The sequence below is a fragment of the Ursus arctos genome, unplaced genomic scaffold, assembly GCF_023065955.2.
Source record: "Ursus arctos isolate Adak ecotype North America unplaced genomic scaffold, UrsArc2.0 scaffold_34, whole genome shotgun sequence".
NCBI lineage: Eukaryota > Metazoa > Chordata > Mammalia > Carnivora > Ursidae > Ursus > Ursus arctos.
Genome location: NW_026623030.1, coordinates 24,239,101 through 24,266,819, shown reverse-complemented (window position 1 = coordinate 24,266,819; position 27,719 = coordinate 24,239,101). Strand labels below are relative to the sequence as shown.

At 54.3% G+C, this 27,719-nt stretch overlaps 1 protein-coding gene and 1 long non-coding RNA gene across 4 annotated transcripts; one reads left to right on the top strand and one right to left on the bottom strand.

The window, feature by feature from the left end:
• Positions 1-49: 49 nt before the first annotated feature.
• BCL7A (BAF chromatin remodeling complex subunit BCL7A) lies at positions 50-27,719 on the bottom strand. Of its 3 annotated transcripts, none has more exons than XM_026514826.3 (6): positions 27,437-27,719; positions 20,116-20,197; positions 16,890-16,986; positions 12,755-12,922; positions 6,293-6,414; positions 50-3,042 (listed from the first exon to the last, which is right to left on the bottom strand). In XM_026514826.3, the coding sequence occupies exons 1-6, from the start codon at positions 27,526-27,528 to the stop codon at positions 2,971-2,973; spliced, it is 633 nt and encodes a 210-aa protein (XP_026370611.1). In that variant the 5' UTR covers positions 27,529-27,719; the 3' UTR covers positions 50-2,970. The 3 variants fall into 3 exon arrangements, with proteins under 3 accessions (XP_026370611.1, XP_026370610.1, XP_044245782.2); XM_026514825.4 differs by having other exon boundaries at positions 6,230-6,414; positions 27,437-27,679; XM_044389847.3 differs by lacking the exon at positions 50-3,042 and adding an exon at positions 3,834-5,772 and having other exon boundaries at positions 27,437-27,707.
• On the top strand, positions 9,121-12,086 carry LOC130542466 (uncharacterized). Its single transcript, XR_008957038.1, has 2 exons — positions 9,121-9,322; positions 10,058-12,086. It is a non-coding gene; the product is annotated as an uncharacterized LOC130542466 (long non-coding RNA).

Sequence of the window (27,719 nt, the reverse complement as noted above, 5' to 3'; positions counted from 1 at the left end):
CCACCCATCAGATTTACTCTCTATTATAATGCTACAAAATCACATGGTGTTCATGATTTGAATTTTTTTTTATTTTCTGAAATGGAACCATTGTACATTGTACAAACCATATCTACTTGATGGAATAAATAAGTGAAAAATTATACTGCTGTACAACACACCAAAAAAAAAAAAAAAACCAACAAAAACAAAACAAAAAACCCAAAACGTAAGAGGAAAAAAAAAATTAGGTAACAGTGAAAAAAAGGTCTTTATACCTCTAACCAGGTCCTTGGCGATAATGAACATTCCAAACCATGACATCATTTGTAACGGGAGGTCACCACCCTATAGATGGGTCCACCGCCTTCCGGGTTCCGGGTGTAAGTGCCAGCACTTTCTGGAATGTGTAGCCGAAGCCCCCCCCCCCCCAACTTCACGTGTGGCGGGGAGTAAGGTTGCCCTGGGAGCCCTTTAGGCCACGGGGCCTGGTGTCCGTGGAAGGCACCTGCTGAGAACCCCCGCCCCTGGCTCGGCCGGCTGAAAGGTCTTAGATTCTGTGGTGGGAGGGGGGCGAGGGGTGCAGGGTGGGTGGGGGACAGTGGCTCCAGGGAAGGAAGCACGTCTGGATTTTTGCAGTCTCACCATCCCGCGTGGAAGGCCTTCCCGGCCAGCGATGAGCGCAGGGCCGCTGGCGCTTTGCCTGGCATGGCCGTGGCGGCGAGGGGGCCCAGTCGGTCCCGGCCAAGGGCCCCTTCCTACCTTCAGGCACTTCAGAGAAAAACAAATGACAGCCTCGGTGTCGCGGATGTTGTCTTCATTCTCAACCGCGTTGACTCCCCTTGCCTGTCCGGAGAGGCCCCCGCAACCGGAAGGGACCCCCGGAGGGACCCCCAGCCGACTTGTCGCTTCTGTGGATGCGTGTGATTCTCCTTCAGCTGTCTTGGTTCTCACCTCTCATTTCCCAAAAAGAAAGGAAATAAATATCCAAATTCATCTTTCATCAAAATGGAGTTTCGCTGCAAAGAAAGAAAGTTCTAGCTCTAGAGGACCTGGAGGTAACGCCGCCTTGAGATACGCTGAGAGGTAACGCAGAACGCAGTTCTGCACAGAGCTCACTGCCTGAGGGGCAAAATTGATAAGGATTTTTTTTTTTTTTAAGACAGAAACCTTTCGGCATTGTGAACTTCAACATTAAGATTTTCAAAGTTTGTTTTTTGTTTTTGTTTTTTTTTTCCCTTATTTCAGGAGACATTTTTGCATGAGGTATTTGAAATTCAGGAACATTTTGATTCTTCTTGAAGTGCAGGAAATAGATCGGCTCCCTGAAAAACAAGAGCCTCCCCCTCAGAGACTTAGGAACTGGCAGACACTTTCCACGGCGGTCAGGAGAGAGAGCCACACGTCAAGGTATCAAAGGTGGTACGCGAGTATGCACCAATCAGCAAAAGAAAACGAAAAAACGAACCGAGAAAAAGAAACAAACCACAAAACAAAACAAACCCCTTCCCCCCCAACCCGCCCACCCCTCACGCAACTCAAAGGGAGTTGGAACTCCAGTGCAGTAAAGAAAGCTCAGGAAAAGGGTTAAGGTCCGAGGAGTCCATCTAGGAATTAAGAGCAAACCAGGCCTCAGAACCAAACAATCAGGCAGTTCATCCAAGGGGGCATCTTCATTTTCGTGAGAGGAAGGTGTCCCGGCATAGGCAGGGGACGGAGGCGAGGAGAGGGGACTCAGTCGCCCCTTTCTGGAGGAGTGTAGAGCGTTCCACTCCTTGGTGCCTTGCTTCTGGCCTTTGAGGCCCAATCGTCAGGGTCTGCTCCCCCGTGGGGACCATCAGCACATCCTGGGAGCAACAGGCCATTCGACTGTTGGCTCTGAGCGTCAGGAACACTTTGCAATCTTGCCTCCCCTTGTGGGGGGGGTTGCCGAGTGGAGCCGGGGAGGCAGAGGGCAGCAGGTTACTGTGGATTTGAAATCCAGGCAACATCCTATGAGAGAAAGTTCAGCACCAGCTCTTCCTGCCATCTGCTCCCAGCCTCCTCAGCCCTTTTATCGTCCTAAGGAGACAATCCTGCAGTCAGCCACAGAAGCCATTTCGTCTTCGGAGGTGTGGGAGAACGTCGTGTGGTGGGGGTAGAGGGTGCAAGTGCCAGGACAGTGGAAGTGTTCTGTGCGTCCGTCTGGGCCACGGTGGGCTTGGAAACACCGGCCTCAGATGCCCCGAGGAAGTGAGAGCACATCGCGAAGCCAGCTCTTGGGGACAGTGCCCCAACACCCGAGATTCCTCGGACCTTGGACCCAGGACCCAGGGCCCAGGGCGTGCCCGACACCCCTGCCCCTGCAAATCAGGCGGCCAAGGAGGTCCTGCTCTTGCGAGGCTTCCGGTCCGCCTGCTCCCTGCCTGCTCCGCTCCAGCTGAAGTCCCGGGTCAGGGAGGAGAGAGGTGTGAGGACGGTGGCACCGGCTGCCTGGACAAAACCGAGGGCACTTTGCAAAGGGAGATGCAAAACAACCAGGAAAACATGCCAGAGGTCACCTCAAGGGCACAAGGCACAAAAAAAGAAAGCGGAAGGAATCGGGCGAACAGTGAAAAGCCCCGACGAAAACCGATTCCCTGATCGGTACCACCCTCGAATAGCTTATATTGTTAAATAGAGAAGTGGGGAGGGGGGGACGACACAAAACAATACAGCAGCAACACAAATGTAATCTTGGCTTCAGAGACAGTGTGCAGACACTCCTGAGCTGTCGACCCCGCCGTCCCAAGGACAGTCCCTTCAACACTCGAGTGTTCGTCTTCACAGCAGAGAGTTCTTCAGTGTCTGAGAAGTTACGCTGTTCTGGGTTTTCTTGGATTTGCACTTGGTAAACTTGGAAAGTTAGTAGTTCGTCTGCACCCGAGAGGAACTGCTCAGGTGGGTTGCTCTAGGACTCAGCCTGCAGATGGGTCTCCTGTGACACATGGACAGCAGGACTGAACGCAGAGTCTACATCTCTTCCGAGTTCTGTTGCGAGGCCTCCAGTTTCATCTTCTTCGAGGGGGGCACTCCTTCCAAATCCTTGGGGGAGGAGAAGAGAGGATACAGGTTACCACGCCAAGGAGGAGTTCAGGCCAGCCGTGAGGTTGAAGGTCGGCCCAGGAGGAAACGGAGGACGGGCCTCTGTGGTTCAAACCCACAGTTCTGACCCTGTGGCCTACGTTCATTAAGCCCAGGGTCACCTGGACCCGCCTGTCCCCGCCACGGTGGCTTCTGAGCACACTGCCCCCTGTGCCTCTAAGCTCCCCCGTCCCCTTCCCTACACCAGCTGGGTCTGGCGTGGGGTCTCCCCATCATCAGCCTTCCCGACTGTCCTTAATCACCAGGATAATCGTATGTGCACAAGTTCCAAGTTTACCTCTTCAAGCTCAAAGGCCTCGTCTGATCTTGCCACGTGGTCAGTGGCTCCTCCGATACTCAGCATTCCCTGAATGCTCATGTGTGTTATTCTGGGGAAAAGGCCTGTAGTGGTGACCACGTTCCTAAGTCTCAAGGCCCAGAAAGGTCCGGCACTCACTCCCCCACCCTGACTTTCCCACTCAGGCATCTCCAACCTGACCCATCACCAGAGATCAGCTGACGACTACCCACCCTGACCGCCCCCCGCCCCCAGTCTGTTGATGACACCACACCTGCCCAGGATCAAGCTGACAGGACCCAGGCGGCCTCGTTTGCTCTCCCCACTTCCTCACCCCACCCATAGTCCCACCAACTCCATCTCCAAATATCCTTGGGCCTGCCCACCTCTCCCCTCCTCCCACCGCCATGCCCGCACCCTTTGTACCCGCACCCATCACCTGCCCAGACAAAGCAGCACCCGGCTCCGAGGTCTCCCTATGCAGCCTTCCACAGTCCAAGAAATCCCAAAATAGCAATCATACACAGAACATAAAACCTGCAGATACTTTCCCACTGACTCCGGAGCAAACTCCCGACTCCTTACCAGGCTGGGAAGGCCCGGCACCTAGCCCAGACCTACCTCTGTGCCTCGTCTGGCTCTTTTCTTCCTCGTCCGCTATGCCCCAGCCACCCTGGCCTCCCCTTTTGTTCCTCAGGCTTGCTCCTGTCTCCAGGCCCAGCCCAGAAAGCCTGCCCTCGTGGCCCTATTTTCTTAGCCCTCAAATTCCTGCTCACCGTCCATTTCTCTGCCTACACCAGCCCAAAGAACGCTCCACTGGCAGGCCTCCTCGCACTCCCATTCAGCTTCTTCTGCAGCACGCGTTGTGACCTTGTAACCCACTGGTGCCTGCTATGCCCTGGCTGTGTCTCTTCTCCCCCACTCCATGGTGAGCCCCATGAGGGCTGGGAGGGACCCCATCTCTGGTGCATGCTGGGTCCCTGGTATCTGACATAGTGCCCGGTCCACAGTTGGTGCCCAACATATGTTTAATAGAGCCCCCAGGCCCTGAGGTGGGCTGTGTGGGAGCTTCTTGTGGCAGGCATCACAGGGAAGCTGAAAGAGCTGCCTCTGTGTTCTCCCTGGTCCGCATTCTGAAAGCAGTAAAAGCCCAATACAGACGTAACAGGAGAAAGCAGGTATTGTGCCTTCAGAGGATGCTGGGTCCCGTAGGGGAGAAGGTTCTTTGGTTCTGCAGAGCGCTTGAATGGGAGGACAGCACGTGCGCTTGGGAGTGGACGAGAAAGGAAAAGGGGAGCAAAAGAGCGGAGCCGCGAGCTCAGGACAGTTGAGCAGGGGAGAAGAGCCGGAGTACTGCTCCCGTCGGGACGTTGGGGAAGCTTTTTTTTTTTTTTTTTTTAAACACAGGAACGGCGAAATGTCAGTATTGAGTTGCTTGCTTAACTGTAATACATCCTCTACCTTGCTCACAAACCCAGGAGCTCTGTGGATGAGTATCTGGTCTGTGTGTGCCTGCGAACAGTGCAAGAGGCCCCATTCCAGGTCTGGGCCCCCGGAAATGGGAGTGGAGGTGGGGGGCACGTGAAAACAGAAGACCCTTGCACCTTTCAGACATCTGGAGCGGGGGGAGCACTAGATGCCCCCAAGCTATGGATCAAAGGTTCAAGCTAACCTTTCCTCCACTGAGTTCAGAAGGCCAGGAGGCCCCAGCCGATATCCTGGTTTTCCACACTGTACAGGAGGCTTTGATTTTTAATCTAATGGGCTCCAGCTATGCCTGAGGTTCTAGGCCTTGCTTTTCTCATTTCACATCGGAAGGATATTTCTTTCTTGTCTGTCTGTACCTGGGTCAGCCACACTCTTTTTAACAGCTGCATACCAGTCTGTTTTATCCATGACCCCAGATTAATTTAGCCAGTCCCCTTTCGACAAACTTAGGTTGTGGCCTACTTCCTGCCACTGCAAACACATCTTGCATCAACACTCCTTCTGTGTCTTTGGGCGTTTGGCGGCGTGTTCTGCAGGAGGAGGAGGCTGCAGATCCAAGGGGAGATGGACATTAGAGTCCAGGAGGCGCTTCCCCTTTGGGGAGGCCTGGCTTAAGGCTCTGCAAAGCCCAGACCAAGTCCTGCCGCACCCTGGCCCCTTCCAATCTTTCTGCTGCTGCTGCTGGCACTTTCTCTGGAGGTACTGGACAATGGTTCTATTAGTTCAAGTTTTGATACCTCGGAGTCCCCACTCATCTTAGGTGAGCGGAGGGTTGACAGTGAAACATCACAGTGACGGCATATGAGGCATTCCCGTGTCCAGCTCCACACCGAGTGTGTTAGCCACATTCTCTCATCCCATCTGCGCCCTGGCCCCAAGACAGTTCTGTGATCCCATTCTGACAGCTGCAGACAAGGAGGCTTGGTTATGCTAAGTGAGGGAGCTGGGATTCGAACCCAGGATGTTTGCTCCTAGCCACCGGCCACCTGCTCCTGCACTGATTCAGGCCAGATGCTGACAAACAGGGATGACCCAGAACGGGGTCCAAGCAAGGGGGCGGTGCAGTCAGTTGCAAAATTCCAAAGGATGATTCATCCAGCATTTAGGATTCTGAAGACTTATCGTCCCCGCGCTAAAGGAAGTTGACTTTGGGTCACTAGAGCAGACAAGGCTTTTGTGGACCTGAGTAAACAAAGTGACAAAGCCGAGGCTGGGCTAAAGGCCACCTCCTCTTCCTACACCCTCCTCCCTGAAGGGCTGGGCCCCAGGACACTCACGACTCCTGCTCAGTGAATGCAGGGAAGTGCCAATCCTCCGAGGAGAAAACAACAGAACAAAATAGCAAAACACCTTTCAACGTACCCCCGACACCCCAACGGGCTCCCGGCTGATCTGGCTGCCCCTCTGAGACCTCGATCGAGGTACCTGAGAGATTGCGGACATCTCTGCAGCTAGACCCGCGTCTCCAGATGGCTGCCGCTCTACTTTCTCTGAACTGTTCATCGAGTTTTCCATTGAAGACTGTGAATTCTGCTCGTCAGAAGCATCTGAGGGAAAGCAAGATGACAGAAGCTGTTTTCAGACACGTGAGATGTGCAGCCAGATGGACCAATTACTAAAAATACCTGCAACTGGGTAGTTTTGTGGCCAGGCGGTCTGTCGGGCCTGCAATGAGCTGGGGTGCTTGGGAAGCCTGAGTTTTTCGTGAGGTTGTCTTAAGCGGCCAGGCTCCACGCTGGCCCTGGGGCTCCAACCCTTTCCTGCACACCCACCTCCTGCCATGTGCCCTGAGAGGACATCTTAGGGATGCTACACGCTTTGTGCCGCGTGCACCTGGCGCCCTCTGGTGGGCACAATGAGCCCTGACCATCATGGCTGCGGACTCCTCCCTTTTCCATCCCAGAGCCTGCGTTGGGAGCCGCAGAGGTAACTGCCCCTTTGCAGACATCTCTCTTACTAACGTGGGTATTTTCCTGATCATCAGAGTAATGACTGGTGATTGCACAGAAACAGAAAATACAGGAAAAAAATAAAGTTAGAATCACTGATTATCTCACCCCACCCACAACTACCAACCCACTAACATTTTAGAGGATTTATTTCCTAACATTTTCAGAGGATTTATTTTCATCTCTCCAGATGTTTTCCCCCCTACATGCCTATAATTCTCTGCTCTCCCCAAATAGAGATCACACAGAATTTTGGAAAAATTTTTCACGTCTTTAAAAATTCTCTACATACAAGAGCGTACGAGAGGGCTGCACGGCTTCCATCGAGCAATCACCTATTTATGAATCCTGTTTTGCCAATGATTTGGGCTATTTCTTAGGCACCGGTCTCCCTGCTCCCCTCCCCAGCACGGTTCTTTAGCAGAAGGGGGTTGCAGGCCGCAGCTGGCTGCATGAGGTGGTGCGGGTGTGGGAGAGGAGGTAGCAGTGTTTGTACCTGAAGCTTATTTTGGGCACCGAGCCGCAGAGCTCACGGTGGCAGCAGCAGCCTCCTGCCCACGGCCCCACTCTGCTTGCACTCGAGGCCCCGACAACATCCGTCACCCTGATTTTCTCAAAGGGCACCAGAAGACTCAAGAATGCCTCACTCTCTGGGGTTTCTGAGGCAGAAAAGAAAAAAATCTGTCTGTCTGCCTGTCTATCAATCTATCTATCTATCTCCAGGTTTAAGTTTTAAAGCAAGCAAGCAACATGGAGAGATGGAGCCAAGTCGAAAGCACTCCATAGCCTGAAGCCAGTGGGGAGCAGAGGGCTGGGGAGCCGGGCAGGTGGAGGTGTAAGACCTTCCTCTCCCAAGGAGGCTGACCTCCCAGCATGTCCATCCCCGGTGAGCTGCTCTTAACATACCCTGACTCACCAAACCAGCAGCCCTGATATCCTGAGGGCAGCACCTGGAGACCCACCACCCCACCAGGGCCTGAGCTGGGTGTTCCTGCTGCCACGGGGAGGCTCGGGGGTCCGCCCTCTCCACGGCTGGGCTCTGCCTACAACCTGGTACCTGGGAGGACCCAGGGTTTAGAGGGAGACCTGAGCTCCCGTGTGTCTCTGCCACTTGTTTCCTCTGGGAGCCGTAAAACAGCCACCCTGCGGAGTCCCGGTGCGGACTTACATGGAATGACGAGGGAAGTACTCAAGTAACCTAACAACCCCAGGGGGGAGTAACTTTACCTAGGGCACAGGACCACACTCCCCATAAACCTGACAGTTCTTTTGATATTTTGTTCTACTCAAAAAGAAAATTTTATTTATTTAAGTAATTTCTACACCCAACGTGGGGCTCCAGCTCCTGACCCTGAGATCAAGAGCCACATGCTCTACCGACCGGGCCAGCCGGGCCTTTACTGTGTTTTACTCCTAATATCCGTGTTAATGGCAATTCCTCAAAAAATTAAACATGGAATCACTGTGCAACCCAGCTCTTCCACCGCAAAGCAGACACCCAAAAGAACTGGAAATAGGTCCTCAAACTAACATCTGTACACGAATGTTCACGGCAATACTATTCCGAACAGCCAAAAGATGGAAACAGCCCAAATGTAAATTAAATAAATGAACTGAACGACAAAACGTGGCACAACCACACAGTCCACCCAGTGGACTATTACTGAGTCACAGGAAGGAGGAGGGAATGGCACTGCTATCGCGTGGTGGAACCCCGAAAACATGATCCCAAGTGAAAGAAGCCGGACACAAAAGGCCACGTTACACGCCCACTTATATGGGAACAGACAAGTCCACACAGACAGAAAGCAGACTGGCAGTTGCTGGGGGTTGGGGTCAGGGGACAGGGAAGTGACAGTTTATGGGTACAGACTTTCCTCTGGGGGCGATGGAAATGTTTTAGAACTGGACAGAGGCGAACTGCATCCCGATTTTTTAAAAAATAAGAAATCCACGTTAATGTTATGTTCTAGTTCATAATAGATGTTTGCTTTAGCAAACACTTTGAATTGTTGCTGTCCTCCTCAGGCCTCCCCTCTCTGCCCTACGCACTGAGCTCCACAGACTGGACAGTGAGGTTCAGAAATCATGGCCAGCCACCCGGAGAGTCATGCTGACCCCCTGCCCAGCCTGAGAGCTCAGCGGGAACTGGCCTTCAAGCTCACAGAGCACGGAAGGGCTCGGTACAGCGGCCTGATTCTCCTAGCGCTGGTGCTGGAACTCACCCAGGGGAAATTATTTTCCTAGGGCCTAAAATTAGTCCAGTGAGTTTGGACATTATGTCATTCCCTGAACTCACTCAGCAGTAAACAAGTTCAAAGCAAGGTCAACAGCTGGCGACTAACCCACCCTGTCCCACAGGCTGTACGCACCCACCTGGGAGGCCCTCACGTCTTTCCTGTAGGGCGGCTCCCCCAATGATGCCCCCCACCCCCAGCAATGCTGGGCAACTGTGCTGGCCTGGTGTCGCCAGAAGAGGACCCTGGTGTGGCTCCTGCCTGGACCGGTAAAGCTTTTGGTGGTAGTGGGGGCAGGGAGGGGAGCAGGGTGTCGTAGTTACCAAAATGGTTCTGGAAGCAGTGACCTAAGAAGCAATTTCTACACCTGAGCTTCGACTGGCTTTTAGGGCAAAGGAGATGCAACCCCCAGACATGGGAGACATGAGGGGGCAAGCATGCAGGATGGGAAAGAAGCCAGGATGTGTGCACACCTGGACCTACAGGTGTGCGTTACCTCCCCTTGCTCGCCAGGCCTTCCCGACACGTCAGGCTCAGGCTTGGGTGAGCACTTTTGCTTCCTTTCCGCCCCACTCCTTTCGGGGACTGGCTGAGGGAGGCAACGTTCATTTGTCTCATTTCGTAAATAAGGAAACAGGAAGGCTCGCAGGAGGTGACGCTGCCAGCCCAAGGCCACACGGCCAGCAAGTGTCAGCCCAGATGTGACAGCTCGTCCTGTCCCTGGTCCCCGCCCCCGGTCCCACCGTCCACTGCCTGCAGAGCCACAGTGGCAGGATGGCGCTGGGGGCCGCTGTGGGGACAGGAGCGGATACTCCCCCTGGAAGGCCCTTGTCAAACCTCCCTACGACGGTGGCTCTTAACAGAGGACGATTTTGCCCCTCACCGCTGGGGGGATATCCGGTAGGGTCCAGAAACATTTCTGGTGTCACATCCAGGGGTGGGGCATGCTCCTGGCAGCTGTGGGGAGAAGCCAGGGAGGCCTCTCAACATCCCACCACACACAGGATGGCCCCACAGGCAAGACTCGTCGGGCCCCAAATGCCAGGCGTGCTGAGGTTGAGAAGCCCGGCCTACCCCGTCTCTGGAGGAAAACGGTGGGATCTACCCCAACTTTCAACACCCGCACCTCTGACTAAATACACAGTCCCTCTAGCCTTCAGCTCCACCGCACCTGAGCACGGATGAAAAGATGTGTGGACAAGACTCCCGGCAGGATCATGTGTGGAAAAAAAAGATGGAAAAAACCTAAATGATCATCAACGTGGGGACTATTTAAATAAACGACGACACGTTCATACCACTGAACAGTGCGGAGCTGGTGAAGAGAATGAAACAAACCTGTACGTCCTAACATGGAACAATCTCCATGGTGATCGTTAAGGGAAGGATTCTAAAAAAAGGAGGTTACAATCTCATCTAGATTCTTCTAGGTGCACAGACTGTCTCTGCGGCCACCACACTAGACTCCACAGTGGTCCTCCTGGGGCGGGGGAGAACACTCGAGGCGCTGGCTGGGGGGCCGCCCAGTCTGCGTCCTAACGCCTGCATTGTTCTCCGTGTGTGGGGTCACCTGCACCCCACCCTGCCCCGCCCACAGGCCTACCTGGCACATGAGCACCTTCCTCATCCGGCTCAGAAAGGGGTTGCCACACTGAGCCCCTGAGACCCTCGTGCCTGGCTGGCTCGCCCCTTCCCCAACACATCCCCAGGCACTGCCCCCTGGTCCCGTCTGCTTGCATCGCTCATTTCCCTCCTACCCCTGTTCAGTCTTCGAGCCCAAGTCAGGCAGCACCTCCTCCAGGAAGCCTTTGTTGAGCCCCCTGAGCTCCCTTTTCCTACTGTCTAACACAGCACTGACCACAAACTCAAAAGCCCCCTTAAGGGCCAGGGAGTGCCGTGAATGAGTCATGGGGGCTGTTCAACTCAGACACTGGTAAGAAAAAAAAATCTAAAGGAATATTCTCTTGTTCCTCAAAGAAATACAGATTCCCCCAACCTTTCATACTTTTACTTTTCCACTTTTGATAGAGAAATAGGTTAAAAAAAAAAAAGCAACGTAATTTTTCTTTTAAATGTGTAATAAGGAAAGCAACAGTGATCATGGAGTAATACAGGGCCACGACTCTTGGGCCTCAGTGTCAGGAAGACAATAGGGAGTGGTGGGGAGTGTGGAAGCTGGCAAATGCAGGCCCGCTCACCCTCCCTGGAAGGGCAGCCACATCTCTGCTTTAACCAATTCCTGCTCCATGGAAAAGCAGACCCAGTATCGCCCGATCTTCTGATTTTCTCAAGAGAAGGTGGAAATCAATCTTATTTTAAGTGGAATTGTTTAATTTTAAAATTCGACATCCAATTCAAATTAAAAATAAAACAGCACCAGGCCCGTGGCCAGAGGCACATGCCCCGTGCTGGATCTAGACTGTCTGTGACCTCTGGGGTTCCAATTGATGCCATAACACAGAGAGGCCTTCCTCCCGAGAAGACCCGACCCACTCCCTCCTCAGCCACAGGGAAGCCAGCCGTCTTCCCCGGTGGGTGAGCGGCACAGCAGCCCGACCTCACGCTCAGCTTGGGCGTGTGCAGGCGTTCCACCCACCGCTGGCCCTCTCCCTCCTCCTCCCTTCACAGATGCTGGCGAGGCTGTCCCCCAGATGCTAGGGGTCACCTCACTCTCCACACACTGCATCTCAGACCTTCAAAATACACCCTGATATCAGACAGGCGAGAACTACAGACGCATCTTCTTAGATGTAACGACAGTACTTGTGATCATGTAAGAAAACATTCTTATTTTTAAGAGATGTGTGCTGAAGTGTTCAGTGATGAAATGCTGTAAGATTTGTAAGTTACCTTCAAATGCTCCCCCTCCCGCCAAATATTTACGGACAAAGCAAAACAAACCACTGTCGAATTCAGTTGACATATACGGGAGAGTACCCTATTCATTTTTCTGCATGTTTCAAAATTTTCTTTTTCAAGAATCCACAGATCTCAAAATAGACAAAAATAAACCAACGTATACATATCCACGTACATACATGTCCTCTACAACCAGACGGCTTCTTACCACCTCGACTGCTCCCACCCTGGTCACGCCAGCTGCCACCGTCTTCCATCTGGATGACTGCCCTACTATCTTTTCTCAATCACAGCAACCAAAGGGATCCTCCAGACCATGGCACTCAATCCCAATGGCTCCTGCCTCCCTTGGCACAGAAGCAAGGGTCTGTTTAGTAGCCTAAGAGCTCCCCCAACTCAAGGTCCTGCCTCTTCTGACCTCATCTCATTTTGCGAACCTGCCCTTCCCCAGCCACTGAGCACACTCCTGCCTCAGGGAGTGTGCCCTCCGCCCACAGTGCCTTTCTCTCCCTTTTCCATAGGGTTTGCTCCCTTACTTAATTTTAGCCTAATTTGCTCTAATGTCACCTTCTCAGTGAGGCCTTTCCTGGCCACACTATTTAAAATGGAAACACTCCCCATAATTCATTAAGACCCTCCACTCTTCTTTCTTATTATAGTTTTCCATGGAACTTATCTTCCCAAAACTAGACTACAGGATTTTTAAATTGCCCCACAAGAATATGAGCTAGTCTAAGCATTACCTTTCTTCTACTGTGACCTTTCAGGGGTCGACATGTGACAGGACCTCCTGGAGACCTGTCAACCGACTGCACAAAGGCCCAGCCCCTGCGGGCACCTACCTTCGGCCCCAGGGAGCTCCTTCCCGTCGGCCTGGGCCTCGTCCACCTTGGCGTCAGTGCCTTCACCGGGCACGGCTGAGTTGGGCTCTGGGGCAGGGCTTGAGTTACTGCTGTTCTCCTGTTTGATCGGGGAGGCATCTGCTATGGAGCTCTGGTTGCTGTTATCATCTGCATAGGGGGGAAGAGAACCACAGGATGAAATCCCACAGCTACTGAGGAAAGGCGGGTTGGGGGTTTGGCCTCCCCACACCTCTGCCGGCAGTCCCACGGGACACTTTCCCAGGGAAGGAGACACTTCCCCACCCTCAAGACCTTGGAGATGAGCCACCTGGGGCCGTTCCACATGTCCTGCAAGGAGAAGGCTTCTGGAAGCCTACCTGAACGTCCCCCGCTGGCTCAGTCCTGTGGCCGGGGGGGGGGGGGGGGCAGCCAGTGACACACAGTGGTGTCCCACGTTTTAAGTCTTTGGGGGACATCTGAGGCCTCATTCTAGGTGAAGAAGCCAGATCTGTGCAGCTCGCTCTGTGGCAACACAGAGGGTAAAGCATGGTCCATGAGGCAGCGTTGCCAAAAAATGTCCCACTGATCTAATCAAGTGTCTAGAGCAACTTCCACTTGATACAAAATGAGAGGGAGAGGAACATGTTAACGGAAAGTGGGATATACCACAGGACAGTCGACCCAGGCTCTTCAAGTCAGAACCATTAAAGGAGAGAGACAGAGAGAGAGAGAGAGACAGAGGGAGAGAGAGAGACAGAGGGAGAGAGAAGCAGGGAAAATTATTGTAAAAAAATTTAAGAAAATCAACAGCTAAATTAAGGACATGTGAAAATTATTTGGATTCTGTCTTGAATGTGCCAGCTTGTAAGGGACATTTCGGAACAACTGGGGAATTTGAATACAGTCTGGGATTTAGAAGATACGACGGAATAACGGTTACTTTTGTTAGGAGAGAAAACAGCAGACGGGTGTAAAGAAATGTCATGTATTAGTGACGCGAGCTGAAGGGTTTAGCCGCGGACCTAAAACACAGTGCAGGGAAACTCATTTTAAACACTTCAGCACGGGCTGCCTACGGTTGACAGAACTCCCTGAACTTAACACTCAAGAGCTGGGCAGTTTTTATATGAAAATTGCGTTTCAATTAAAAAAATTTAACATAAAAACATAAACAAAAAAGATGAGGCAAACATGGCATGTGAGTGAAAACCTAGGTGACAGGTGTATGAAGTTCACTGCCCTATTCTTCCAACTGTTCTCAATTACAAAATTTTTCATAATACAGAGAAAAAAAGAGCAGTAATTTGAGCAATGCGTTAATGGTGGGGCTGGTGGCAGGGCTGGGGGCCTGGGGGCACATAGCCCCTGGCGCTGGACCCCGTCTTAGGCACAGAGTCACGTTACGTTGCAGATATCCAAGCGGTGATTTCAAAAATATCACCACACTGCTTTTCTGGGCCCCGCTGCACACGTGGGACCGAGGCCACTTCTGTGAAACAGAGAGCAAGGAGGAGGCCCGGAGCAGTGCACCCACGCGTCCCCGGCCCCGCTGCACACTTGGGACCGAGGCCACTTCTGTGAAACAGAGAGCAAGGAGGAGGCCCGGAGCAGTGCACCCACACGTCCCCGGCCCCGCTGCATGCTGGCAGCCGGGAAAAAACAGTCACTTATTTCATCTTCCCGACAACCTGCCGGGTAGGCGCTGTTACCTCCCTCGTTTGCAGAGGGGGAAACTGAGGCTCTGTGCGGCAGAACCCCTTGCTCAAGCTGGTCTGCCCACCTCCAAACTCAACCTGCCAAGGAAGAGCCAGGCCGTCACACGGTCCCGGCCAGGTAAAGTGCACCTTATTTTAAGTGTACTAGTTGCACGAAAGCATCCTCTTGTGAATTCCGGGATTAAAAAAAAAAAAAGTGCACTCTCCTGATTTGCCTTTTGAGAAAATCTAAACTTCCTTCCTCAACCAAGCTATGTATGCATGTGTGTAAAAGGCAGAGGCCCCAGCATGAAGTTATGTTAATTAATGACAACAAGCACTAATGTTTAACAAGTTAGTTGCCAGAGCCTAAACCGGTCACCTGGTAACCACGTGACCCTGACACTCGGGTCAACGTTGGTAAAATCTCAGACACAAAAGAGGGGCTGCAGATGCCCACTGCCCACGGGGAGCCTTCCAGATAATCCTGTCCAGGCCCCCATCTTTCCTTGCCTTTGCCCACATCTGTGCCCTGCGGCTGGAGGTGGGTCTCGGCAGCACGTGCACTAAAAATGGAAAGGATACTGAGAATGTGAGCGAGGCTCCTGCCTCAGGGACGCCCGGGCTGGTAGCCACATAGTCAGATTCTGCCTCCAAAGGACCTCAAGGCCAGCACCAGCATCCGTGAGCTTCCTAACTCGGGGCAGCCTCCTCCCCCAGCCCTCATTTCCTCATCTGCACAATGGGGCTTGTCTTTAGGATGAAATGAGGTAAGGCATGAAATGAGCTTAGCGAGATGCTTGGCACATGGTGATAATTCCTTAAATGTCAGCTACTAACATGCCAAGGGCTTTGAGGGGGTGATCTTATTTAATACTCCCAAGGACCTTATGAAGTGGGCATTACCACTCCCGCTGGGCAGACTGAAAACAGACCTGACAGTTACATGTTAAGGAACTAGCTGAGGACCGCACAGCCGGGGGGCAGAGCGGGGGGAGGTCCTAGGGAGCCAGATGTGAACCCAGGTGGGATCCTGTCCTCTGCTCTAAAAGGCTCTCACCCGTGAGGCAGGCAGGGCTCTTCTCAAGCCCTAGAGAAGATCTAAGCAATGCCAGGGGGGCAGGTTACATCCCAGCTCCAATACCTGGTTCAATCGTGTCCCATGTTTCAACTGTGATTGTATGGCCAGTGAGGGGTTTTCTTGACTCGTGAGTCATCAGCAAAACCCCTCTGTGCTTTCTGAAGCCAGCCCGGCAATAAGCAAGACTCCCTGCCCTCGGAGCTTGTTTTCCAGATTGGTCAGTTCGGGCAAATGGGAAAGTTCACTGGCACTCCTTCCCCAGAGCAAGACAGCCCCGGAACCAGAGGGGCAGAAACGCCATCGAACCGATATTCCTTTTTGATGTACTTATTTATCTAACACCACCGTGCTATACAAAAGGCCTGGGTGGTCAAAAGGACAAAGACGTTGAAACTGGGATCAAGAGATGGGAAAAGGTAAGAGGTACCAGCTCTGCTAGTGGCAGCCCAGGCAGGTGGCCCTGCAGTGACCACAGCCTCCTGTAGGAACAGCTGTGGCTGCCTTGAGGAGAACACACTCCCCGAGTTTCTGGGTCTGATTTCTCAAAGTATGGCAAAAATGCAGATTTCCTAATTTATAAATATCGGAAACTCAATGTTTCAGAAATTTTATGTTTGAATCTCTCAGGTCAGAAGTCAGGCAGCGGTCTTTCTTGGAGGGGTGGGGACAACCAGGAGGGGACACCAGGGGGATGGCCAGGCACGCTTCCATCTTGACCTGGGCCGGTTACATACATGTATGAAGTCTGTATACCTGTCATGAAACCTATGATGTGTGCCTTTCCCCTCCGTTAACAAGGTAAAGTGGGAACTCAACGCAAGCAATGTCAAAACTGCAGACTGGCTAGCGCAGGTCTCCAGCCTGGATTCCATTAGGAGGACAGTGGTTATAACTTCTGAAATAAGACAGCAAAGGGAGGTAGGATGTCATTGTGGAAGGCAAGTCCCCGGGTCCCAGAGTGATTAACGGGATGTGGAAACCCAGTCTGGAGTTTCCCAGCAGCCAAAGCGAAATAGGAGATGGAAAATAGCGTCATTTTTACGGGAGGTCAGGCCTAGGAGGGAAAAAGATCGTAGACCCACAAAAGTGCCTGACCACACACAGGGCTGACAGGTCACCCCCCGCCGAGGTTTGTGCCACTGGGGGAGAAGGTCTTATTTCATGTCTCTGGCTTGTTTGACGTTTCCTGGCTTGCTGTGCTGGGAAGAGACGTTTCTCCTCCGCTGAGCCTTCTCCTGGGCACAGAGGCCTCCCAGTGCTGCCCAGCCCTCCTACCCTTGCCTGGAATGTGAACAAACCTGCTGGTGAGAACAAAAACCGAGTGCTCTGCCACAGCCCAGGGCCTGGCAGGAGAGCTCACCATGCATGTCCATCATCCCCGGGGAGGAGCTGTTCTCCGGCGTGGTCACCTCGGAGCCACACTTCTCATCTTTGCCCTTTTTCTTGTTCTTGTTCTTCTGGAGGAGAAAATGGAGCAGAAACCGAGTCACCACATGGCGTGTGCACGCGTGAGCAAGCCCCTGGGGGGTGGTATGAATATTTTATTCAGCCAGTTCATCTCGGAGCCTGCAAGTCTCTGGAGGGTTCTCCTTGGCCTGCATTTGAACACGTCCCATTAGGGGACTCACCTGCAGAAGGGAGGATTCTGGGGCTGGGCATAAACCTGCCTTGTGTGGGGGGCCAGCACCAGCAGCCATGCAAACAGGTACAGCGATGCCAGGTGAGGGACAGAGAAGACACAGGTCACACACTCCCACTACCTGTTGGCCCCGTGGCTGCCTTTCTCAAAGAGCAGTCGGCTGACTCCCAGCACCACACCGGAAGGCCAGGTGAGGGGGGAAATCCCAAGGAGGAGGGATGGTGAGGAGGATGCTTTTTGTGTGCAGTTCCACCAGTTTTGTTGTTGTTGTTGCTGTTGCTCTTCTTACAAACGGAACAGAATCGTGTTGGAAATGACCTGTGTCCACTGGTAAGACTCGTTAAATCACAGCACATTCTTTCAACGTAACGTAATGCAATAATTACGAGAACAAGACAGCTCTTCCCGCACTAACGTGGAACGATCTACAGACATCTCAACGTGCTAGACTATCTCAGGTACCTCCAGGGTGTATAAAGGAAGGTGCAGAACATGGGAAGGGAAGGCCACTGTTCACGGAAAGAAAAGGACATGTGAGTGTCTATCCACACGTGTTTGTGCGCACTCTCTCTGGAAGGACAAACAAACGTTGGTCGCCTCCAGGGAAAGGCGCTGGTGGCGTGGGGGCAGACACAGGGACGGGAAGCCGAGTTACAAAAAGATATATACACACATGTGACAAAGTAGCATTTGAAGACTGTGCACAGCTCTAGAGGTGGCGAGTTGACCGGTGGGCTCCAGGACCGTGAAGCCGGTGGGGGGTGACAGCTAACACGCGTGAGTTTTCTTTTGGGGGTAACGAAAATGTTCTGGAATTATGGCAGTGATGGCTAGACGACAGTGAATACCCTAACACTGACTTGTATACCGTAAGAGTGAATGTTATGGCATGTGAGTTCTCTTCATTGAAAAAAAAATGTTTTTAAAGTAATGTTTGAATTCTGTAAATTGGTCTCCCGATGGAAAAGAAAAAAACTTGCAAGAGTTCTGAAGGGGGAAAAAATGGTGCAGCCACGCTGCAACTGGGTGTTAAAAAAAATAAAAAGCTACCCCTCCGCAATACAGACTCCTGGCCACAACCACCAGACGTCCGACTCCGCTGTCTGGGGCGGGGCCCGGGGACCTGCATTTCTTCACGGCTCCCAGGGGATTGGATGCTCCGCCAGCGGTGGGGCCCACAGCCCTAGAGGGAAAGGCGGGTGGAGGAAACATCATACTGTACATCATGGCTCAGAGACAAGGGCAAATTAGCATTTTTCGAGCACCGTCTGCACAGCCGTGCTGGGTTAAGTTCTCTCTGTTTGATATACTGCCTTCACACTGTTGCCGAAACCCCGGGAGCCGGCTACTGCTGCTCTACGGCACAAAAGAGGGAACCAGGGCCCGGCAAGTAGGGGTCACCTGTCTGACATCACAGGTTAATGGGGGGGGTGCCCGTCCTCTACCTCTTTGCCCAGCCTGCAGCTGCCCTGTCCTTCCCGACAGCCCCTATATTACACTTTCTCCTTGATCACAATCCATTTTGGCACTTCTCTGATGTCTGTTTCATGCTATTCTATAATTATCTTTCCCAACGAGATTATAAATTCCTTGAGAGCAGGGACCATGTCTTCTCAAATGCAGCCGGCGTTTATACAACACCTAATGATGTGTAAGGCACAGACGGGGGCCAGAGCCAGGAGCTGCCTGCGAGGAGCCGGCTACACCCTGCTCTCCCCTCCAGGGCGGCCAGCACCAGTGGCTGCGACGGGCTAGGTCCTGGGGCCTCGAGCACTGCAACCCCGGTGGCTCCAGGAGCCTGGAACTAGGAAGGGTGACAAACACCGACGTTCTCCGCCCGGCACCAACCTGCCCAAAGACGGGCTTGTGATCACAGGGTCAAGAACGGAGCCTCAGCCCTGCCTGGAGACCCGAGACAGGTAACTGAAGATGGCTGGGGCGGGGGGGCTTAGCCTCGCCTTTACGGCCCCTAGAACCCCACGCATCATGACCACGACCCCCCAGAAGCAAATGGAGCCATCCACCCATGTGGCTCAGCGTGAGTCATTTTCCTGAGGGAGAGGATTGTTGGCACGAATAGGGAAGGCACTCCGGGCAGGACGGTCCATGCCAAGGTCTGTAGGCGGGACCATCCTGGATGCCGACTGCCAACGAGAGTAGCTGACCTGGGGTCTTTGGGGGTAAACTGGCCCAGGAGCCGCAAAGCTGACGAACTGTGATGTGGGGCAGCAGCTGCTGCGGTCCCTCCCCGACACCGGGCACGGCTGCGGAAGCTCCCTCTAGTGGTTGGAGTCCCCCTCTTCCGCCCCCACCGCGGGGCCCCACAGTGACTGTGTTCCCATGCACCAAACCCTCTCGCGCTGGGCTTGCTCTGGGGTGGCCAGCAGCGCCAACCTCCAGAAGGCTCTCCAACAGCAAAGGCAGCATGTGCTTTGGAGTCAAACAGACCGGACACTTGCTGCTCGATTCCGGCGAAGTGGCTTCACCTCTCTGAGCCTTGGTCCTTACTTGTACAAAGGGGATAAAGAGTCAGCTCAACAGACCTGGCACGAGAAATACGTGAGGCAACGCCTGGCAGATGGTCGGGGGCTCCAGTGCTGGGGGAGGGTCTGCTTGTCCATGCGTACACGACACCCAAAGCGTGGTGCTCAGGGCCCCAGGGAGGGGACAGCTCTGCACTAAGGCATATCCCCACTGGCAAACCGTAGGGCTCTCAGCCCAGAAGAGACGACTTGCAGGGGACATTTCCCAGCTCTCTGAGGGCCAAACTCTGGGGCTGGACTATGAGTGGGGGAGGACCCAGGTGCAGCAGCCACTCCAGCTGTAAGCTGCGTCCTTCTGCTTCCCAGGTGGCCTTGGGTGGGCAGTGGTGAACAGCACCTTCTACCTGCGGTAGGGGCAACACGGACGGATGGCCCCACCCCAGGGGTTCGGCCCACATACTCACATCGTCCACCTTTGGCTCTGTCACAGGGACCCACTTGTAGATTCGCAGGGATGTGTCACCGACAGTCACCCACTTCTTCTCCCTGCAAAAGATGAGGAAGAGCTCATTACCAGGGGTTTCTGGGGGCAGAACCCTGCTCACCCCTCACGGGGGACACGGGCCATACTGCCTTGGAGTAGCTGCGACACAGGGGCTGCTCAGCTTGGGGTCAAGGGAAGGAGCTCCAGACCACTCCAGGTGTAGTATCTGGGGGCTCCTGGGGAAGTCACTTCACCAGCCTACACCTCAGTTTCCCCATCTGTTAGACCACATAGGGTCATCAATCTCTGGGCTGCCATGAGGATTACATGAGACAGCACATGTGAAAAGCTTCTCCATGCCTTGAAGGAGGTGCCTGGTGAGCCTGGGGGGACAGAGGGGCTGCCATTAAGGAGGATTTCTCCGGATGAAGGCAAGTGGGCCCCAGGGTCCTCCAGCTTTTGAGCCTCACACCACTGCCAACTCCATGGAGCCAGTGAACTGGGCCACCCCAACCCCTTGGGCAGCAGAGAGGGCTTTAGGCCAGCAGGGCATTTCCTCCTGGGGCAGTGTAGGGGGGGTCTTCACCAAGGGCACCCAGGGGCTCACCCTGTCCTCCCTGCAATTCCTCTGAGGTCAGAGGAAGGAAAACAGGAGAAGACAGCACGAGTAACCACCCAGTGCTCTTTGGGGCAAACGCCACTTGGAGCAGCCAGGGGGTAGGGGAGCCAGGGCAAACCTGGATCCCCAGTGGCCTTGGCCCCAAGGGTGGTCTCCAGGCCTCAACAGGGAAGCACAGCCTGGATTGTGGACAGCAGCCATCCTGGCTCCAAGACAGGCATGTGCTGCACTGTCCCCACCCCCCCAACACAGCCTAAGCTCCTGGGGGACCACATCCAGGGCCCCCCCGCTACTAGACGCAGGTTTATGGGTAAGGAGAAAAATCTCAAGCCAGGAGAAGGAAATGAGGTGACTGGTTTTCATTAAGGATAATAATTAACACCCTCTCCTCCACACCACTGTGCTCCAAGCCACCATCACCCCTAGATTCCTGCCACAGCCTCCAAACTTTGGTCCCTGACCCCTTCAGTCTACAAGTCAGGTCATGTCACTTCCTGCCCCTAACGTTGGGAATGAAGGCCAGAGGTGCACCTGACAACACCGAGGCTCGGTGGAATCATCCAGAAAGAAAGCTGGGACTCCAAACCAAGCCGTTTGGGCTCTAGGGTCCCCGTTCCTGGCACCAGGCTCTGCCATCTCAGGAGAAGTGGGAGGGCACAAAGGATCTCTCTCGGCTGCTTGATTCAAGGAACCCAAAGTGGGATGTTGGGGCCAGATGCACACCTAGGACAGGTGACAGAGCTGCCAGGAGCCCCCAACAAGTTTAGTGACAAGGGTCCCCCTAGAACTGAGATTTACATGTGGCAATGAGTACCTCTGTGGGCTACTAGGTACCTGACCAGCCTTCCTTCCCTCCATGGGTGGGTGGCCTTCATGGGTTGGTGGGACACATTACAGCCACCTGGCACCCCTTTGCAACAGGGGGGTCAGGGCACCCAGGCAAGAGCAAAACCAGCTAACCCAACCTACAGAAACCTCCATTCCCCAAATTGTGCCTGTTCAGGTCCAACACATTCCCTGCTGGAGGAAACCACAGTCTGGCTTTTACTTATTTTAGGACTATTTCTAGCGTCTTCTAGGTCTAAGCTCCCATACACACTTGCTCTAATCTTCCCATAACCTTGTGTGGCAGGGACGGTCAGCCTCCCCATTTGACAGACAAGGAAACTAAGGCACAAGATGGTGAAATCGCTCTCCCCAGGGCCAGTATACAAAGCCCCCATGCCACACTGCTTTAGGGGCAGCTTCTCCCACCCCTGCCCCCTTTCAGCCCAGAATTAAGTGAAGGCACGTACCTAAGTCACCACCCACCCATCTCCTACGTCTTGAAGGCGGGATGGACAACCCGCGATCCGTGTCCTTCCCCCACCTCCATTCTGAATAATCAGAAGGTACCTGGAAGGGACAGGGGCGTTCCAAGGAACAACCTTGGGGACAAAGCAACAATCATAATCGTCATTGTGTGCTGAAGGCTTACATCTGCCAAGTGCTTTATTTACAATACAGCCCTCTCCCCCAGAGACTGCCCAACAAGCCTATGAGAGGGGAGCCACTGTCACTCCATTTTATGGGTGGGAACCAAGAGGTCCAGAGAGGTTATGTAACTAGTTCATGGTCACACAGCTAGTCCAAGGCAGAAGCAGGACTGGACACAGGCTCCGACCTAGAGCCCACTCTGTGCTATTCTGTCTCCTGCGAAAAACTAAGAAATCATTCCACAGAGCACCGCGGTTACAGAAGCTGGACAAAGAAACACAAATTGCTGGGGCGCCTGGGTGGCTCAGTCGTTAAGCGTCTGCCTTTGGCTCAGGTCATGATCCCAGAGTCCTGGGATCGAGCCCCACATCAGGCTCCCTGCTCAGCGGGGAGCCTGCTTCTCCCTCTCCCACTTCCCCTGCTGGTGTTCCCTCTCTCACTGCGTCTCTCTCTGTCCAATAAATACATAAAATCTTAAGAAAGAAAGGAAAGAAAGAAAGAAAGAAAGAAAGAAAGAAAGAAAGAAAGAAAGGAAAGAAAGAAAGAAAGAAAGAAAGAAAGAAAGAAAGAAAGAAAGAAAGAAAGAAAGAAAGAAACGCAAATTGCTAGCAACCCACGCAAATGGCCAAAGGCACTCACTACTCAACAATCCCTCAACCGCCTTCCTCGACCAGGGCCCCAGTAGGTCAGCAAATCCAAGGTTTGGTTGTGTTAAAAACAAAAACAAAAACAAAAGTAACTGATTTGCAAAACATAGGATGTGTCTCAAGGTAGAAAGCATGCCAGATCTGGGCTTTGCAGCCTGCATGTGCGCCAAGATGAATCCGCTAGCTGCACGTGCTTCCCAGGGTGGCTGAGGGCCCTGCAACCTATGCGTGGCACAGCCAGGTTCTCGTGCCTCCCTTTGCTCCAGTTGGCGACCCCTCAGCCTGAGTCCCCCCAACTCACCCCAAAGATTAGAAACCTTTCTCAGTTGCATTTCTACCGGACACTGAGGGGCTCCAGGACATCGGGAAAAACATTAAGAATCCAACCTCAGGAATGGGCCTCAGGGCTGCCCTCTGGCCAGCAGCCACGCAGGGAGACAAGGCCCTGGCACACGGGTGGTAAGTCAGAGCAAGCACCAGGGGGACATGACGGGATCTCACAGACATGACCAGTGGGCTCTGGGTGTCTCCTCAAGCCAGCAGCTCCTTGGAAAACAACACACGGGCTTAGGGGAAACGGTGGGGATCCTGCTAGTTCCCCCAAACCCATCATCCCAGAACACAAGGTCCCGCCCTCAATGAGGGAATTAAGCTGCACTCACTACTTTATAGCTGGGGTGGCAAACAAGCCAACAGGTATGTTTTGTCTGGTCTGCATATTAGTTTTAAAAATTTGAATCAATTGCCAAACTTTGAGAGGAAAAAAGTCAGACTCCACTCGAAAATCCAGATTCCTGATGACTCTCACACAGGCGGTGACGTGGCCACAAGGGGACCACGCGTGTGAGGAGTCAGGGCTCTCTCAGAGCCCCCAGCACTCACCCCCTCACTGGAGGCACTGGGCCCAGATTCACCACAGCCAGCAGGCCACACTCCCCACCTTGCCACAAAGCTGCCTGTGGGCAAACCCTGGATGCTCCTGCCCTGCTGCCCGCCCCCCAAACCAGCCAGGCTTAAGTACCGCTCTCTTCCCCTCCAGACTTGGGCTCCTGGACAAAAGGGCAAATGGCGTCCCAGCTGTAGCAACAAACTCCAAACATTCCCCTGCCCCCAGTATAGGTTCCCATATACCCGCCACAGATTTTCTAGGCCACGATCAATTTCTAATGATTTCCTGGGTCCAGGTCCAAGGGCTAGCCAAGGAGACCATCTTGGGGTCACTGCCCAAGGGGCCCCCGCTGACTCCCTCAAAGAGACCACGAGTCCCTCACTTCATATGCACTTCCCAGGGCTAGTCCTTGACACTGAGAAGGACTTGTCTATGGCCAGTGTCATCCTAACTAGGCCCAGGCTCACTTGACCTGCGCTGTACCTGGCAGGAGGGGTCTCACAAAGGTAAAGGGGTGAGACCTTAAATACGGTCAAACTGCCTCTTCCCTGAAGGACGGGTGGGAAGTCTCCAGGGAACAGGCCTCTCTCCTTTAATAAGTCACTGAGCGACCCTTCGGACCAAGGGCCCAGGGGTCCCAGGCCTAAGCCTCCTTTGTGGCACAAGCCTTTGTCTCTCACCTGTTCTTCTCCACCCACACTGGGCCCCTAACCCTAGCCCAGTTTCCCAAAAAGGGGCCCACCATTTTGTTCTTCTTCCAGCCATCTTGCGGCTGCCTCACAGCCTACCAGCCTGCCTTGCCGGGACACCAGACAGGAGGAAAAACGGCTGGCGGCTAGGGATGGGGTGGTCACGGCTGACTGCTGGCTTTTTCTGGGGACGAGGAAAGGGAAGGGTTGGCGGAGGGGGTGGATTTTAGGGGTCACCAGGGCTGAGAAGAAATACCACCCTAGACTCACAGGATAAGTGGTATGCCAGACACCTCTGTTCTCTGGATAAAAGATAAGATGCTGAATTAAATTTGAATTCCAGATACATAACCGTTTAGTATAAGTATGTCCCAAATATTGCACGGGACATACTTACACTAAAATTTATATACATATCTCACTTATTTTTAAAAAGTTATTTCATTGTTTATCTGAAATTCAAATTTCACTGGGTGTCCTGTAATTTTATTTGCTAAATCTGGCAACCTGATGTCCCAGCCACTAGTGAAACGCATGGTTGGTGGCCACGCAGTTACTAAACAACCCAATGCCTCAAGGACTGACTGGAAGGCCTATTCCAGAAGTACAGTGAAGGTGAGATTTGGCTTCTCGGGGCTGGGGAAACCCTGAAAATAAGGCAAAGTCTTTTTCGCTTAAAAGGGGCAGGAAAAAAAAGAAAAAAAAATCAGCAAAACACACATTTTACGACATCCACCTTACAATAAGGACACCGTTTGGGACCACTCCCGTCCACAGCAGTAAGTGCTTCTGAAGACACGATCTTGTTCTAGGTGGGAGAAAGCAGCACCAGACCCGTTGCTGCCGTGGTGAAAGAAGTTCCCCAGTTTGCCCAAGGTCACAGCAAGGAAGTGAAGCGCAAGCCCAGCCATGAGATCCTGAAGCCTGAGGTCTTCATGGTGACCTGTTTCCCAAAACGCAGGGAGGGAGGAAATACGTTCTGCTCCCCTTCCCCCAAACACAAGCCAGGCCAGAGGGGGCCTGCAGGCTGCCTGTTCTGCCACCCCCAGGGTAGAAAACCCCATAGCTCCATCTGCCCTCCCTACAGAGCACCAGCACACTGGCCCTCCAGGAGCAGCTGTCAGGGTGCCAGAGCCTCTGTCCTGCTGGGAACCTGGAGCAGAAGGCCCCACCACGCCTCTCTGAACAGAGAAAGGCAGCTTGCCTCTAGCCCCTTTCTCACCTCCAGGCCTTGACAGAAGGGACGCAGGCCCAGACACTGGTTCTTTCTTTGCCCAGGCACTAAGGCAGGGGACAACCCCAGCCTTCCCTCTGGGAATCCCACAGGAGAGGGGATTGTGGGCTTGTTTTCCTGTGTGTGTTTTGGCCTGCAGCTGTTTCTGCCATTTTTAAATGGCTCCAGTTGGCCACTGGGCACCCTGCATGCCCCCGGGAGCTCCCAGAGCACCAAAAACTCGGATCTCAACTTTGGAAGGCCTCCCCTTCTCACGGTTCTGAAAATTCTTTGTCCCATTGGAGCCAAACCCAGCCCTTGGCCGGGCATCCGGCCATCCGCAGGCAGCCCTTTCCATAGGAGGCCCGGGAGCACGTGGACTTTATTGATTTTCCTCTTGCCTTTTTTGTTGGGTTTGACTCAGAAAGGACAGCTAACTTGTGACACGGCTAGGCTAGAGGCTCACCCCCAGTGGTGTTTAGAGACCAAGGCGTTACTCAAGAAATGACACCCTAAACATAAACAGACCCCATCAGGGGCCTGCCCAGTTTGGGGTCTTTAAATAAAAGGACGAGCTCGCGGGGGGCTGACACTCGAGATCGTCGCGGCTTCTCCTCTCCCTCCCTGACCCTGGTGAAGCCGTGGGAAAAAAATAATAAAGTTGAAATCAAGGAGCCGGGAGTTTTCAACAAGTCTGCCCTAACCTGGCGATGTGCTTGCGCCTGGGGCCTGGCCCCGCGGGCCGATTCGGAGCCAGACCCCGATGAGGCGGCGAACGCGTTCAGTCATATTAATTACAACAAGGCCACGCCGGACAGACTCCAACGTGAGCTCGAAGAACACGCGCGGCCAACCCCGAATCTCCTCTCCCCCGCGCAGAGAACAAAAACAACGGCTCTCTCGGCAAAACAAACACGAGCCGCTGCTTTGGGAAAGGCAGACTCGGCCGAGGACCGGTTTCTGGCCAAAAAGATTCGCCCGCCGACCCCCGCGCGCGGGCGCCGGCCGGGCAGGGAGGGCTGGGCGGGGGTGCCGGGCGCCCGGGGCCCGCGGCCGCCCCGGCGCTTCCTCCTCGCGCTCGCCCCCATCTTTCTTCCTCGCCGAGAGCCCTCGCTCCAGGCAGCCCAAAGCGCTAAATTTAAACGGCTCGCGCTCTGCAAACTCCGCAGACTCGAGGGCGCCGGGCCTGGGAGGCGGGGAGCGAGCGAGCCAGCCAGCCGGGGAGGGAGGCGGGAGGGAGGCCCGGCGCGGGCAGGGGCGCGGGGGGCCGGCGCTGCGCCGCCCGGGGCGCGCGGGGAGGAGACGGGGACGGCGGCGGCCCGCTCGGTGCCTGCACAATGGAGCTCGCGCTCTCCCCTCCGCCGCCGGCATCGCGGCCCCGGCGCGCGGGAAGCCGCTTTCATGTGACTTGCACAAAACGAAATGGCTTCTGGGGCCGGCCCCGAGCCCCCCTCCCGGGAGCCGAGCGCCGCGGCGGGGCCGGCCCGCCGCTCCACCGCCCGGCCCCGGGGCGCCCCGCCGCCTCCAGGCTGCCGCCGCCGCCGCCACCGCGCCAGGTGGGCGACAGGCGCGAGCGCACCTGGGCAGCGGCCGCGGCCCCCGCCTCGCGCAGGTGACCCGGCTCGCGCGCCGCCCGCCGCTCCAACTCCCGGGCCCGCGGCCGGCCCGCGGCGCGGCGCCCGCCGGCTTTTTGTATGTGCTCCGGGGGTCTGGGGCGGCCGCGGCGCCGGGCGGGCGGGCGAGCGAGCGAGCAGGCGCCTCCGCTTACCATTTGCGCACTTTCTCGATAGCCGCCATGACCCTCTTGATATCATCTTTGGCGCGGCTCCTGGTCTCGGCTCGAACCGACCTGCCCGACATGGTTCTGGCGGGGAGAGAGAGGCTGGGGGAGCGCGCCCGCCGGGTCCTGCTCGCGCTCCGCGGCGGCCACACTCGCGCCCGCCCGCCCGCTCACTCACTCACACACTCACACACACACTCTCTCACACACTCACACACACTCACACACATACACACAAAGCCGGAGCCGCCGCGCGCCCGGGGCCCAGTGC